At 39.8% G+C, this 15,272-nt stretch overlaps 1 protein-coding gene across 1 annotated transcript; it reads right to left on the reverse strand.

The window, feature by feature from the left end:
• Positions 1-509: 509 nt before the first annotated feature.
• LOC106535166 (activin receptor type-2A) lies at positions 510-10,537 on the reverse strand (the record flags this gene model as incomplete). The annotated part of the gene is given in 7 exon segments (XM_014032103.1): positions 510-2,758; positions 6,079-6,209; positions 6,299-6,437; positions 7,374-7,488; positions 7,583-7,728; positions 10,159-10,302; positions 10,394-10,537. Coding segments are annotated over 7 exon segments (1,014 nt in total), but the record flags the coding sequence as incomplete, so codon positions are not given.
• Between the last annotated feature and the right edge of the window lie 4,735 nt (positions 10,538-15,272).

Below are 15,272 nucleotides of genomic sequence, written 5' to 3' on the forward strand. Positions count from 1 at the left end.
GGCGGCAATGGATGTAAACACATAGCATATTGCTACCACGACACTAGCGCTCATCATCAGAGGAGACGTCGACGTCTTTTATCGAGACTTTCCAGTGACAAGTCCCTACTTGGGAGCGGCTACGTTTGCTGTGTTTTTGGGAAATTGTAGTCAGTGAGTTTACTACTTTATTTTACTACTTCTGCGATATTACTACTACTTCTACTTCCTGTTATCTTCTTCGTCGTCGTCTTTTTCACCAGTAGAAACAGCCGGTTGTTGATCACGTGACTCCCGTGATGCGAAAAAAGTGTTTCCATTGCAGTTTTGCGAAAAACACCAATTTCGATACGGCCAAAAAAACCACCTCATCCTAGCGCAAAAACATTTTGTCGAAAAACGTAATTTTTTTACAAAACTGACAGGTTTCCATTGAGCAAATTTATTTTTGAAATTCTAATTTGCACATTTTCATGGTCAATGGAAACGCAGCTCAAGGGATATTAGGCCAAATAAATCCTACTAGTTAATGCCAACTTAACCACTTTGCTTTTAATGTACTCTTCCCTTGAATAAATAAAGATTGTCCTTTGGGGCTTTCCATACTTGCATATATGCATTACTCCCACCATTTTTAATACACCTCTACATGTTTTGAATCCACGGCCATCCATGAACAAATTGGTGAGGACAACTCTTACTTCCCCCACTGTAGCGCTCATCTTGTATTACAGTACTGAGTTTTCTGAGAAGCAAAGAAAGCACATCTATGCTTTAAAAATGATTTTTTTTTGCACAAAAAAAAAACAATAAATAAAATAAAAGAAGTTTCCTTGTTTTTTTTTCTTCCACATCTGATTTTAAACTGCGCCCTTTGAAACCACGCCCCCCCAAAGCTTGAGGAGAGACTGCAGGTCTGCCGGCACCAGTGTTCAACATCCCTCAGAGGAAATAAAGACTCCAGAACGTCACAGCAGTGACAGATACATCCGTTTGGCCTGACATCTACAAGAGTAACACATGGATAGGTACAAATGGCACCAGGATGAGTGTTTCAGCTCGTCTAACTGCAGTGTTGGGTTAGTGTTTGAGTGTGGATCAAGAGATTTTTTTTTTGTTTGTTTTTATGATTTTAGTTTTGTATGTGGCTGAAGAAATATGCTGATTATCCTTTAGGTTTTCAGGGGGTTAAAAATGTCCCCACAAGTCCACTGTGTGAAAGTTCATTACAAAAAACAACATGGACTAAACTACAAAAAAAAAAAGGTCTGAAGCTGAGTTTGAGCAAAATTAACTCTAGTTTTAGTGTCCGAGCCTGGCAGAGAGGCTGCAAAACGAGGCAAAGAAGAAGAAATAAATGAAGGGTTTAAATCAGCGGAAGAGAAAATACTCCAGGTCCAGACAGGTGAGGATGAAGAGGTGGGTAGCAAAGATTCCTGAGGTGTATCAAAAAGAGAGCAGAAACTTGTGACAGTACTAAAAATACAGGAAAATAAAGATGTGTGCAATTAAATCCAAACTAAGCTGGCTCAGCTAAATACACAAAGGGCTTCGAATCTGATGCCTCCAATGAAACGGTAAAATACTGGGCGAATTGTCGCTCTGCCTTTCACAATAAAAGCACGCTCCAAGAGTTTGACATCTCAGTTGTGATACCAAATATTAAAATCAGTTAATGGTTTCCAGTTCTGTTAATTAAACTCATCAGCAGCTGAAAGAGCAAATAGGAAAAAAAGAAAAAAAAAAAAAAAAAAGAAGAAAAACACGTTAAATGACAACTTCATCAATCGATCAAGAGCTAAAATCAAAAAGGAGGAGAAGCTACATGGGTGAAGGGGAGGAAAGCCATGTTTTGAACCATGAGCGTGGTGTCCGACAGCAGGTCGTCGTCTGATGAGGGCGAGGACTGTGAGCAGGGAGAGGGACTAATTTAAACTGAGGTATACCTGGTTGAAGGAGGTTTATGGTTTCTATTGTCGTAATGCTTGAAAATGGGCAACCCCCCTCCCCCCACAAAAAAAAAATTAAAATGAACCGATTACCAAGTTCATGATACACTATGTACAGCAGCATTACACTATAAACATTCAGAAGCTGTTGCTTATTGGCAGACGATAGTCGATTCTTCAAAGGAACGCTCACAAGGAAACAATAAATGTTTTAGGAGACGAGTCTTCGTCTTTTCTCTCTCTCTCTCTCTCCGGTTTTTTACATTAAAATGAACGGAGAAATCGCTCTGCTAGATCCTTTGAAAGAAATCCAATGAGTGTTTTATAAAATCAACAGGTAATCAAACTGTTTGTCCAGCGTATCCTGAATCGTCCGCTTGAAAGAGAGAAGGAGGAGGAAAAGAAAACGGAAAGTTAAAATCCTCAGGCACGCGTATCAAAAATGAGGCGGATCCCGACAAATGTGGGTGAGGTGGGCGCAGGCTGTTTCCTGAAGTAGCGGCCCGCACTTAAAGGAACCCAGAAGAGAAGACGAAACGTAAGGAAAAATAAAAAGCCGACCAGCCAGGGCCGGCCGTCTGATCCTCTCCAGTAGATATCCGGCAGCTCGTCCCGATCGTTGGTCGGTGGGCTGATCATAAGCTGGACTCCTTCGGCGGGAGGTCCACGTTTGTCACCATGGTGACCACGGTGACAATCTCCTCGGGGCCGATGATGGGGGCCTGGCGCTGCATTTGGCCGATGCGCTCCTCCACGCAGCCGGCTGACAGGCGGGCCTCGGCCTCGTGGTCCCAGCAGTCCTCAATGGTTTCACAGAGCATGGCCAGACCCTGAGAGCACAAGAAGAAAACCTCTGATCAGTTTGTTTCACCGCTCACCTGTGTCACAACTGTCACTGTGTGATGGAGCAAAGGAAACTGTGAGCAGAGATGTTTGGATCAAAACATGGGAGATGGTTCTCCTCCTGAACACAAGATGTCACCACAGACACACTGATGTTGTGCAGGGAGCTCTTTCTTCACAAGAACATAACCACAGTTTACACTATTTTCCTTGAGTTTTCTTTCTTTTTATTTTTTTTACATACTTTGTGTCGTTATTTTAGCTAGTTGTAAATCAAAACTTTCAGCTCACTCAGGAAATGGGGGCTATGATTTTTGGTTTTAGCCACTTTTGTACTTTTCTCTGTATTTACAAATGTAAATAGTTTAAAGGGGCAGTATAACGTATTTTCCAAACACATGGTTCAATTCTATATCACAACCACGTAACTTCAGTTGTAATGAGCTATACAATATGTAAAAAAACTTGAATTTGGCTTCTGTCGCTCTAAGATCAGACTCTCTCACTTCAGCACGTCATCACAACACCACTTTGTGGGAGGGGTGCCCTGTGGGGCGGTGCCTAGGCTGCAGTCTGAGCTCCAAGGAGGAGCTATGTACAAATAGGCGGTGCTTTGTACCAATAAACATTTCGGCAGCTTCACATGGCTACCACAGCAGATTCAATATTTCTTCAACATGCTGGAACGCGTCAAAGCAACACTCTGGGAATGTTTTTGATGAGGGAATGACATTATAACATGATATAAAGATCAAAAGAGTCAAAGTTACATAATTACACCCCCCCCCCACCCCCTTAAAAATATTCCTTCATAACTCCCTGATATTTGCTTCAGTGCTTTAAAACATTCTGTTTGAAATGTGCTTCGACATATAATTTTTTTTGGTACCTTAAAGGAGACATATCAATCATATAAATGCACTTTTTTTGCATTTATAAACTATTTTTTGTGCAATTATAGTGTCTAGGAGTGAAGAAAACTTTAATTTATTCTGTCCAGTTACTGCAAAGATATTTTTATATTATTTTATGGGTCAAATTTTTCAGTTTGTTCAAAATCTGCTGTTGCTTATTACATTTCATTGCTTATTTAGTTTCATTGTTTATTTTGTCACACTTTTTTCTTCGGAACTACCATTTATGGTAATGTATTTCCGGCCAACTGGATTTCATAGTCCACCATTTTTTTCCTCGCTGTGTGATTTTGTAGTTCATAGCGTCATGGCGAAAGTGCAAGTTCAGAAGTCAAAATGTTCGGTTCTGGGTGTGTAAACCCACATTATTATCTACATAGACTACCAGCGTCAGAGCAGAGCTTCTTCAAAGTGCCTGGTTAGGTTTCATTTTTCAAGGAAATGGACCCACAACAGGGCGGAAGGTGCTTGTGGACAACACAGGATGAATGTTACAAAAACAAGGGTGAGTTATGAACTGTAAATGTGTTTTAACTGTCTAATTTAGCTGTTTCTACCCTCTGTGTCAGAATATGAGAGGAGAAAGAACAGCTGTGTTTAAGTTTCTTTACCGAACGGGTGCTCAGCACCATGTCGTTTTACTTTCACTTTCGCCCCGCACTGTAATCAGCGTGTCTGTGTTGTTTTTCTTTTTAAAAATGCTGGAGCGTTTCAAACTGTGATCTAACGTTAACGTCAGCTGTTTTAAATGCATTTTTTTGCCTGGTGTTAAAAACGGGAGCAGCAGAATGAGGCAGAGAAGCTGTGAGCGCTGTGTGTGAAGTCCTCATAAGGATAGCAAGATGGATGTGTGTGTCTCCTTTTTTCTCTGTGTTGCTGTTTTTGCATCAAATAAGCTGGGAACATAGTCATTTTATGTAACAAAATATATCAATCTAATGAATAAAAATTAATTAATTTCAACATCAAAATTATTTCACATCTGTACAGTGAGTGTGAGTATGTTGTAGTTGTTCAATTAAAAAATACTTTATTGATCACAAAAGTAAATTATATAATAGTAGTTCAAATGCATGTATTTTAGTTTAGCTATGCTCCCCAGTGTAGGTAAGGACATAGAGTGTGTAAATAAATAACGCACCATTGTGACACATTCGTTTGAAGACGTGGTTCTGCAGGTTTGTCATTCTGAGTGTCTTGCACTGGGTCAGACTCTGGCTCGTACATGTAAGGCTGGATTGACAAGTCTACRGTTGTTGACATCCTTATACTTTCTTGCCATCTTCCATCACTAATATGCACCTTCATACATTCATTTTTGTACTGTACTTTACGGTGTATATATGTATATAAAAAAGCACATGTGTTTATGTATATGTGTATATGTGCATTGGTACATTACTATATATCATGTGTATATTGTGGGGTTTTGTTTATTATCATTTATTAATATTTCATTATTCTTCTCAGCCTCTCTTGTATTAAGCTGCAGTAATGTGCAAATTTCCAGACTGTGGGATCAATAAAGTTTTATCTTATCTTATTTTATCTTTAAAACAGTTTTTAGTCGGTAGATAACTGTGTTTTTGCTATGAAACTACAAATATGGCCGAACAGGGTGGAGTCGAAGCTCAGGGACCTGGAGGGGGCAGGGTGTGAAATATCTCACTTGCGTTTAAAGAGACCGCACCAAAACAGCTTGCTCTGAGGCGCAACTCAGAACAGGGGTAAAGCAAGGAAAGCAAGGAGTCTGTGGAGCAACAAAAATGAGGAATTAAGACCAAAACGTTGCAGTTTTATTTAAAATAAACCATAAGTGAATGATTTAGACGTGAAAAAGGATTTAAAAGCATGATATGATATCTTTAAAGGCGACCAAATATGCAAAATTCACTTTTTTCAGGATTTCTAACTTAATGTGGGTCTGTACTGCTTCTAAAAGCAGTCCAAGCACCAAAAAATGCACTCAGAGGTATTTTTACTATAAGTAAATGTATCTTTCTGTCTTGAAATGACCTGCTTTCAAACACCGCTACTTGTGATGTCACAAGTCTCACTCCAGCCCACCCCAACCTGAGCCCAGCTCTTCTCCTGCTAACCCAGGCAGAGACTCCACCCACTTCTTCACAGGATGGTTCTGCTGTTTTAGAACAGTCATGGAGAACACAGATGGATCCTAACTTGTTCTAGGACCCCCCACCTTTAATATTTTAGCGGAGGTTTTCTACTTTTATCTTACGTTTAGCGAGCCATTTGACTTTTAGCTTGTGTTTTGCCTCGTGCTTATTACATGAGCTTTCAGTCCTGTAAAATCTCCACTTGTTTTCCAGCTTGTTCTGGCTTCACTTTTGCTGCCAAACATCAAACGACAGCAGCGAACTTTCTCGGCTCACCGTGTGTTTCTGCCAGCAGTCCCGTAGGCAGGGCCGCAGCTTCTTGTGGACGACCACTTCCTGCATGTCCTCCAGAGACGGGTGCTGACCCACCTCCTCCTCGAAGGGCAGCATGTACTCGTCTACAGGGCCTGCAGACGAAAAACACAAACAAAACTCTGCATCAAACAGGAGAACAGGAGGCGGAGTCGAGGGGTTTACGTTGAGGCTGTGCTCTCACCGTCGGCGGCAGTGCAGCGTGACGCGAGCTCCCACAGGACGAGTCCGAAGGCGTACATGTCGATACGCAGGAAGGAGTCGCGCTGGAAGTTGATGGCACCTTCCAGAACCTCTGGAGCCATGTAACGTCGGGTTCCCACCTGCACGATCCAAACAAAGAGTATTGTGAATAAAAATGTGAACAAAAACATCAAAAACAAAATGTCAGGAGGACTTAAACATAGAAATGAGTTACTTTGAGTTCTTTAAGCTGATTCTGGCTCATTTAACTAAAGACATTAAGCTAGTTAAATAAAGACACAATGCTGGAGCGAAATGAACAGCAGCTGCAACTGAGTAATTAAAATTCCAACGAGCAGAACACTAGCTAAAAGCTAACTGAAGCAAAATGATAGGTAAAACTATAACATTACCTAAATAGATACATAAAAGCTAAAGCAGCAAAATGTAAACTTTTATCTAAAAGTAGCAAAAGTCTAGTTTGATGCTAAAAGTATCAAAAAGCCTTCTTAATAGCTAAAAGCAGAAAACACCAGCTAAAAGTAGCAAAATAAAAGCTAAAAGCTAGGGGAAAACAGCTACAAGCTACAATCAGCAAAGGTTAGCTAAAAAAATACACTAGCTAAATGCTCAGTGTAGCAAAATGCTAGTTAAAAGTAACAAAACAATAGTTAAAAGTCAAATGAAGTAAAAAGTTTAAAAAAATAATCAAAACGCTAACTTAAAGCTAAAAGTTGTAAAACTCTATCTAGAAGCAAAAAATAGCAAAAGGATAGCTAAAAGCTTAAAGTAGCAGAAGAAAAAAAGAGAAGAGCCTGTACACTGAAGCAGATTTGAAAGTAAATGAAGGGATCTTAATGTATTTATACGGGGAATTTGGTTTCTGAATAAAGTTAAATATTCTGAAAAGCATAAAAGTAAAAAAAATAATGATAAAGTTATTTCCCTTTGAGATGAATACAGTAATTTTGACCTGAATTGAAGCCATGGCACCCATCTCCTGCATGAGCTGAATGTTTTGATGCATGAAGGGCGAAAACCAGCTGAAAGCATGCAGAAGTAGTTATTGGCCGTACCTGTCCGTGTGTGTCCCCTGCTGATTTTCCAGCCTCAAACTTCAGTGCAAGCCCAAAGTCAGCAACGCAGGCCGTCAGGTTGTTCTTCAGCAGTAAGTTTTTACTCTTGATATCCCTGCAGGGAAATCAGAAAACTCTTAGTCCCAAAGGCGTGTGCGGACCAGCGAGCATCAGAACGCTGACAGAGTTCTAATAAGAAGCAGCTGAACCTGTGAGCGATGGAGGGCTTGTGGCCATCTCTGTGTCCCGGGATGTCTTCGTGCAGGTAGGCCAGGCCACGGGCCGCCGACTGAGCGATGTGGCACAGCTCGTTCCAGGACACCACGTTGGCCTTCAGGTAGTCAGTCAGGGAGCCCTGAAGATGGAAAGACCAGACATGTTCCTGTCTTTAGAGATCGCTGCAGAAAACTCAAGTTTACAACAACAAAACTGATTTGATAGGTTTGCAACAATAATGAGCAAAAATGAGTAATAATTAATATAAACACTTCTTTTAAACAAATCACAGAAAAAAACTCAAATCATCATCTTCAGCTGTGTAAAATTTCATCATCAACTAACTAAATAAACATTTTTTCCACTTTTGGTAAACAACGAAGCTCTGTTAAATTGGATTCATTTATCTTATTTTAGTTATGTTGATCTTTAAATCACTGTTTTTGTTGTGTTTTACTTTTCATCTTTGTACACAGATTTGAAGCTTTTCTTTCCACAGGAACCTTTCTATTGAAGGTTGTAGTAAATAAAAGGAAACACAAGGACTGGGCAAAGATTTCCATATTGATGTTGTGAAGCGATGCAGTGAGCAGCTTCTTGTTTCTTAAATGACTTTGTTTTAAAACACGCCTTGTTGGAAATAAAGCTGCTCTCTTTCAAAAAAACTAACACATCTAATACACAACTTAAAAGAACTTAAATCCATGTATATTCAGTAAACAAGCTTATTTCAATGCCAGGAAACCTCCACATTTAAAAGCAATCACTGCAAATCACAACAAGTTGAAGCTGAACAAGTTTATAGACAGTTTTCAACTTATATTGACATGCACCTCAGTAACGCATAGATGCACTCAATGTAAACAACAGTTTTATTTGTAAACCGTACTCAACAAATCTGAGCAAACATATTGTCAGACATCTCTCTCCCAAACGGCTCTTCTATAAACATCACCGGTGTTCATCTATTTTTAGTCACTTTGGCTGTTTTCACAGGTAAACATAGACACAGAGTAGTAAGATTTTTTTCATTTAAAAAACACGTTACCCATGAATTAAAAAAAAAAAAAAAATCAGTGCTAAATTTGTCATAGGCACTTTAAATAAACCACATTATCTGTGAATCTAATAAAATAAAAAGGCTTCTGATTGTTGAGAACTGTAAAGACATATTTTGTACATATTTACATAATTTCTACTTCTTATAATCACAACCATAAAACCACAGAGAAATCTTTGGAATTCCATAAATCATACTGCAGTAAGTGCATCCCATAATCAAAGCTAAACGTTAGTGTGTGACCCATTTATTTCAGGCCAGCAGAGTTTAAACACGTGTGAAAATAACACAAGGTCACTTGTTTCAAGGCCAAAGACGAACGTAGTTTTACCAAGTGGCCACTAGAGGGCAGATAGCTCCGCTAAATGAAGCTGAATCTCACCGGTTGTTTTGCTTCAGGACAAATCTTTGAATGTTTATATACCTGCTCACAGCAGGTCCTGGTTCTTCTCTCTCAAATTACAAGTCGGCCAATATCCGTTTGAAAGTCAAACTAAAACATCCGATTAAAAGAGATCAAAACGTGGGAAGTTTCTGCAGCGAGCCTCAGCTCACAGATTGTGCTACAAACATAAAAGCCACTCAGATGCATTATATATCAGGGCATATATCAGCTGCAAAAAGAGATGCTAAACTCCACAATCAGCTGGGTAACAGGATTTTAAGTTCAAATGTGCAATCATTTTGACGCCTGATCGTCCAGGCCCAAGCTTTGAGACTCAGCACTTAATAAGAATATCCCCGCTTTTGCATCGTTTTTACTCAAAAAAATACATAAAAGTAACACAAAACAAAGAATAAAGTTCTTCAATGTTATTTCTTCTTGAGAATCAGAGAAGCACTTGTCGCATCCCTGCAGAATCAAGTGGCTTTCCAAGAGCTTCACCGCCACACCTTCAATTTTTGACCCTCAAAGAAGGAAGCCTACTTCAGCACGCAGATCTACATCTTAAGTCTGGCAGGGAGACATTTTCAGGAAAGCGAGGCAAAGAGAATCACTCTCCACTTGGTCGGTGATGACCCTCCAAACACAGAGGCTCTTAGAGCCTCGAGCGCTGCTCAGACTGCAGCTGAGAGGAGAAAACAACAGGGAGGACACAACGCCAGAACGACAAAAACATTGTGTGGCGTTCAGTCGGTATGGATTTTCTGCCAAATGTTTGTGTGAATTTATTTATTTGTACCTACCTACAGCTAATTGGAATAAACTGAGACAAAAATGAATCTAATTGAGTTATTTTACAGTTAGTAAGCTTAAATTATGGAGAATTATCCTTAAGATAACATGGCTTAGTATCATGAGATCACACATTATGTAATTTATGAAGCGATATGCATTTTTTTAAGAAATGCTAAAAAGAAGCTGATTTATGTTGCTTTGTCCTGAGTATGAATACAAACTCTTGCATTTTACACGAGCAGAGTTAGAAAACAAACGAACAAAAACAAGGTAAAAGAACACAATAAGCCATTTTCTGGCTGACTGTGTCTCCATCCCTGGCCGAGCACCTTGTCGTGATAGGCGGTGATGAGCCACAGCTCCAGGTCAAGGTTGTTGCTCCTCTTCTCCACGCCCAGAAACTGGAGGACGTTGTCGTGCTTCATGCCGCTCGAGCTGTAAATCTCATACTCGTTCTGCCAGGACAGCTTGTCCTGAACAAAAACATCAAGATTGTTCCTTCAGTTGCTAGCTTTGGGAGTTGAATTTGTGCTTAAAAGTAAAAAAGAAGAAGAAAAAAAAAACCTGAATAGGGAAAATCTTCACAGCCACATATTCATTCAACAGCTGGGCTTTCCACACGCAGCCAAAGCGCCCCCTGGCTTTCATCTCGATGAGCTGCAGAGGTTTGTGGCCCAGAATAGGGGACGGGGGTGAGGGGCCGGGATCCTGGAGAGAAGGAAGAAACAAAAACAGTGTCATATTTTGTTTGCGAGACTTTAAAAGCTGTTAACCCAACCTTCACATTCTCTCATCGTCACTTTAAAATAGCTTTTATATGATTCTTCTTCTATTATATTATAAAAATACAAACCAAGAAAAAATAACTTTATTTCAGCCTCCTTTACTCCAACAGTGCTTCTGCTGGGAGTTTAGTTAAAGAGTTGCTACATGTTTCGTGTTATAGCTGTGCAGTTTTTTTTTTTATTTCTTGGACTGTAAGGATGCAGGAGACCAAGGAGGTTTGGATCCGTTAACTTCAAATTAAATGAAACCCCTCGGGAACGCATTCACTCGAATTTACGGAAACAGGGCCGAGTCAGGAAGGCTGCCAGCTGGAACCCAAATGAGCTGCTGAGAAGAAGCCCAGGGAGATCGCTGATATGTTGATAAAACTGCAGATCCAAGGCTTGATTACTCACAACCACACTGCTGAGGACCCATTCAGAACTTTACCCAGAACCTACAAAACCAGCACTACACTGGAAAGCAGGCTTGTAAATGTCATCATTCAGGAGATCTTTGTCAAAAAACGTCCACAGATTTTAGTGAACGACTCAGATTCAGCTTCTTCAATGGCAATTGTAGAACTTGATGTTTGTTTTGGTTCATCTTGTATTAGCAGATTTTAACATATTATTTTATAAATAAAATGTAGCCCAAATTGTCCTCCACCTCCATGCTTTACAGTTGGACAAGTCTTTGCTTGTTGCATCCAAAATATTTAACTTCAGAAACTAGGGAAGAACAATATTTCTGCATTAATATCGGTATCGGCCGATACGTAAAACTGGACCAATATAAACGTCTGATATTGATTTCCCACTTTTTAGCTTTGAGTTTCTGTTTTGGGAGGAGAGATGGTTGGTTGAGCAGCATCTGTTTGATCATGATGGTGATATTGATGCTGTGAAACCTGATATAACTAAAGTAGGGAGCCATGTCAGAGGTCTGGTTGTTTATTTACCGTATCAAAAAAATACCCAAGTGTGTTTGTGCGCTTATGTACAATACAATTTGTGTGTTTGTGTAATCGGTAAATATCAGTTATTGGCCATAACACCAATAACTATATCGATATCGATATTGGCTGAAATTTTCATATCAGCGCATCCCTTTCAGAAACAACTGCCCTTGTTTTCTAAACTAATCGGACTCATTTAGAAGTTTATTTTAAAATTTTACTTTTTTTTTGGATTATCATCATTTTCTAAGAGCGGATTTTATAGTTTTCTTGAATGGATTTTTCCCTGAACCTGAAAACAACACAAGCCCAAAACAAGACTGATCCACATCTGTGCTCTACACTTAGACTAGTGCACATATTTGAAACAGAGCTTGTTTTCTACACTCATTAGGCTCATTTAGAAACTTTTTTTTTTTCAAATGTTCCGATGCTGGATTTTTTAGGCAAAGACAAGGGAAAATGATCACATTTGTGCATAACAGAGCTCCATCATTCAAGGTTGATTTTTAATTTTTAGAGTTTTTAATTATTTTTAGCAGTTAAAATTAATTTTTCAGGTTTCTGCTTATTCGTGTGTAACTAATTAAAAAAAGAGAAAAACTTTTTTTTAAACTTTCATAGAGTTCAACAGTAAATTACAGGAGGCTAACAGTCGCTACATGTTGAGTTATGTTTACACTGGTCCGTACATGTAACACATCATGGCACCAGCAAGCAGGCATTACGTAGAGTCACTGTACCAGATGGTTTGACTTTCACATGTCAGGAGTAAAGACAAATAAAGAGGGTATTTGTGTCGGACTTTAGCAGGTCAAGCTTCCAGCGTGCGTCCCGTGTTCATGCTAATGCCACTCAAACAAAAGCCAAAGCAGAGGAGGCGAGCGCTCCCGACCTAAAGTAGGTTAAACACAGCTGGTGATCGGGATTAAGCTGATCACTTTCACATGTGACTTCACAGAGAAGGACGGAGGCTGAAGGGATACAGAAACAAGACACGGGGGAGGGGGGAGGTTAAAGAGAAGCATGCAGCTTTGGAGTCACATTTCCAAAAAGGACAAAAGGTAGAGGAGAAAGACGAGCACGACTGACGGCCTTTGATGAAATCAGATATGCTGCTGTAAAAATCTCAGCTTTACCTCAGTGTGGCTGCTGTCGGTGGGAAAAAAAACCTCTCTGCCTATAAAGATGTTCATGTTTTCACTTGAACACGAGGCACCTGATAAACTGGAGCAACTTTCATACTCCCCGAGGCCTTCAGGATCCACTCAGAGACAGCGATAATATATCAAAAGCCTGTCAATCCCAGTTAGTTTTTCTCTAACCTCTCATAAAAAAAGGCCCCGATTCAGTTACAAAACTTGCTGCAGTTTAAGTCCAAGAGATTCAAAAGATTACAACAAACCAAACCTATGAGCCATCTCTGGTTGCTGGAAGAACAACAGGAGGATTTCAGGAAACACAAGTTAACTCCTGCTTCATTTAGAGTCAAGGTTTTGGCAACCAAAAGACTTTTAAAGACCAAACTTTTTGTTTCCAAGTGTTGCCTCTGTGCTAGCTGAACTAAAGCCAAAAAATAAAAAAAATTAAAAAAAATGTGCAAACGCCATTAAATGGGGAGAAGCAGCTTCAGCTTGATGTTTCATGTCCTGACAGGAAACAAACTGTATCTTATCTTAGAGCTGGGCAGTATGACCCAAATTTTATATCACAGTATTTTCAACATTTACACCAGTTTCACGGTATATCATGGTGTTTTCTTTTCATCACAGCTCAGCTGATAATAAAATGTGCAAACACTGTTTATTAACTTTTTTATTTTACTGTTCCTCTGTCTGTGTTGCTGTTTCCCTCCTCTATGTGTCTTTTCTCTGACTGGTGGTTGGAGACAGTAGTAAAACATTTTGGTCCGGTCGTGAAGGAGGGTTAAGAAAATATTATTATTGGTTCTATTGTTTTATGTTATTTAATAAACATTAACAGCACGACTCACCTTGCACACCAGTCAACTCAACTCCACTACAAAACTTCTTCCCCTGGGCTTTTCACAAATAGAACCACGCTAAAGTCTCCATGCGTCTCCATATTAACATTGCGTGTTTAAACTAACTGTGCACACGTCCCCGAACATGTGTTTACTACATTCAGCAATGGCGAAAACTGGAAGTTTTTTTTAACGTCAGTTAATATAAGCAGCAGAATCTCCACCCGCCGCTGCAACAAACTGCTCAGCAATAACATTAGCATGCTAACGCACATAGCGGTGCTGCGAGGAAAAGTGTCRCCCGGGAAACAGCAGTTCACTGGCAGCCGCAACGAAAAGTTTCCGTACGTGTTCAGGCTATTTATACCGGTATATCGGTATTCAGAAAATTCATATCATAACAAAAATTTAAAACAGTATTCGGTACGAATCGGTATACCGCCCAGCACTAGGAATGCGCGATATAAACAATATACGGTAGAAACGATATAAATTTGTCCTATGATAGAGATCTGTAGCCTACCGGCCAACCACGCAATTCTTTTTGATGACTTAACTGGCTGGAGTCAAAACAGAGGAAGCGGGAAGCAGCGTGGCTGAGAGCGCAAATGAAGAGGGGTGAAAAAAAACTTATCCGGACCTGGTTCTGGTGTGTGAAAATGAACGCCGAACTGTTTACATGTTTACGTGACGGCGCGTCCTCCGGTCGGAGGCCGACCGACCGACCACACTGCCTGCTCTGGGAGGAGCGTGCGTCGTGGCACATGACGCAGTGATGCGACTTAAGTGCAGGTGAAGTAGTGCTCCAGGACGCACAAAAGCTCACTGAGTCTGAACCTCGTTTCTCCTGCGGTCATAGCGCGACGACGCACGGCCGAATGCGCGCACTCCGCGCGCGTTCCAAAGCGCGACTATAACTCAGCCTTTACTGTCTCCTTGTACAGCGGAGAAGCGCTGTGGGAAAGGGTGACAGTCAGACTGTCTTTCCAAAAAAAATGGTAAAGCATAAACAGGATGACTGTCACCCCGCCGGAGCGCGCACAGATTAAACACTTGGAGTGCAGAAAAAATAATCTGCAAAGTGTGTAGAAAGGAATAAATACAAACAATTTGTTTTACCACCTTAAAACGAAGTACATTATTCCAAACACAACATCCAATGGATGCAGATATCTATTACATTAAAGTTATTGTGTGTGCGTTTATATATATTTGATTTAACCAGGTAGATCTCCCTTAAATTTAGATTTTTATGAGAGACTTTAAAGTGTCCCTTAAAAAAGGAGATTTTAAGGTCTAAATTTTTTTACTTATAGATATTTATTCCACTCAATTAATGTGTGATTTATTTATTTTCTATTATAAACTTTATATCGTGATATATATCGTTACCACCACTCATCATAATGTGTATCGTGATATGAATTTTTTGCCATATCGCACATTCCTACCCAGCACTATCTTATTTATAAAACAGAAGCTTTTTTACAGAAACTACATTTTTTTAAAGCCAGCCATGAACTCTGCCCTTTAGATAAAGCCCTGAGACTATGGCTTTCAATTTCTTACACTGAGGAGATGATTACTTTTTCATGTTGTATTATATGTTGGCCTATTTAACGCAAAGCCCTATATTAGAATAAAAAATATAAGGGGGGAATGAAAAACAGGCTATTGGCTTACAAAAAGTAAGACCGAGCAGAAAGGGGAGTTAAAGGTGTGTGTGTTTGTGGGGG

This window comes from Austrofundulus limnaeus, unplaced genomic scaffold (assembly GCF_001266775.1).
Source record: "Austrofundulus limnaeus strain Quisiro unplaced genomic scaffold, Austrofundulus_limnaeus-1.0 Scaffold1374, whole genome shotgun sequence".
Classification (NCBI taxonomy): domain Eukaryota; kingdom Metazoa; phylum Chordata; class Actinopteri; order Cyprinodontiformes; family Rivulidae; genus Austrofundulus; species Austrofundulus limnaeus.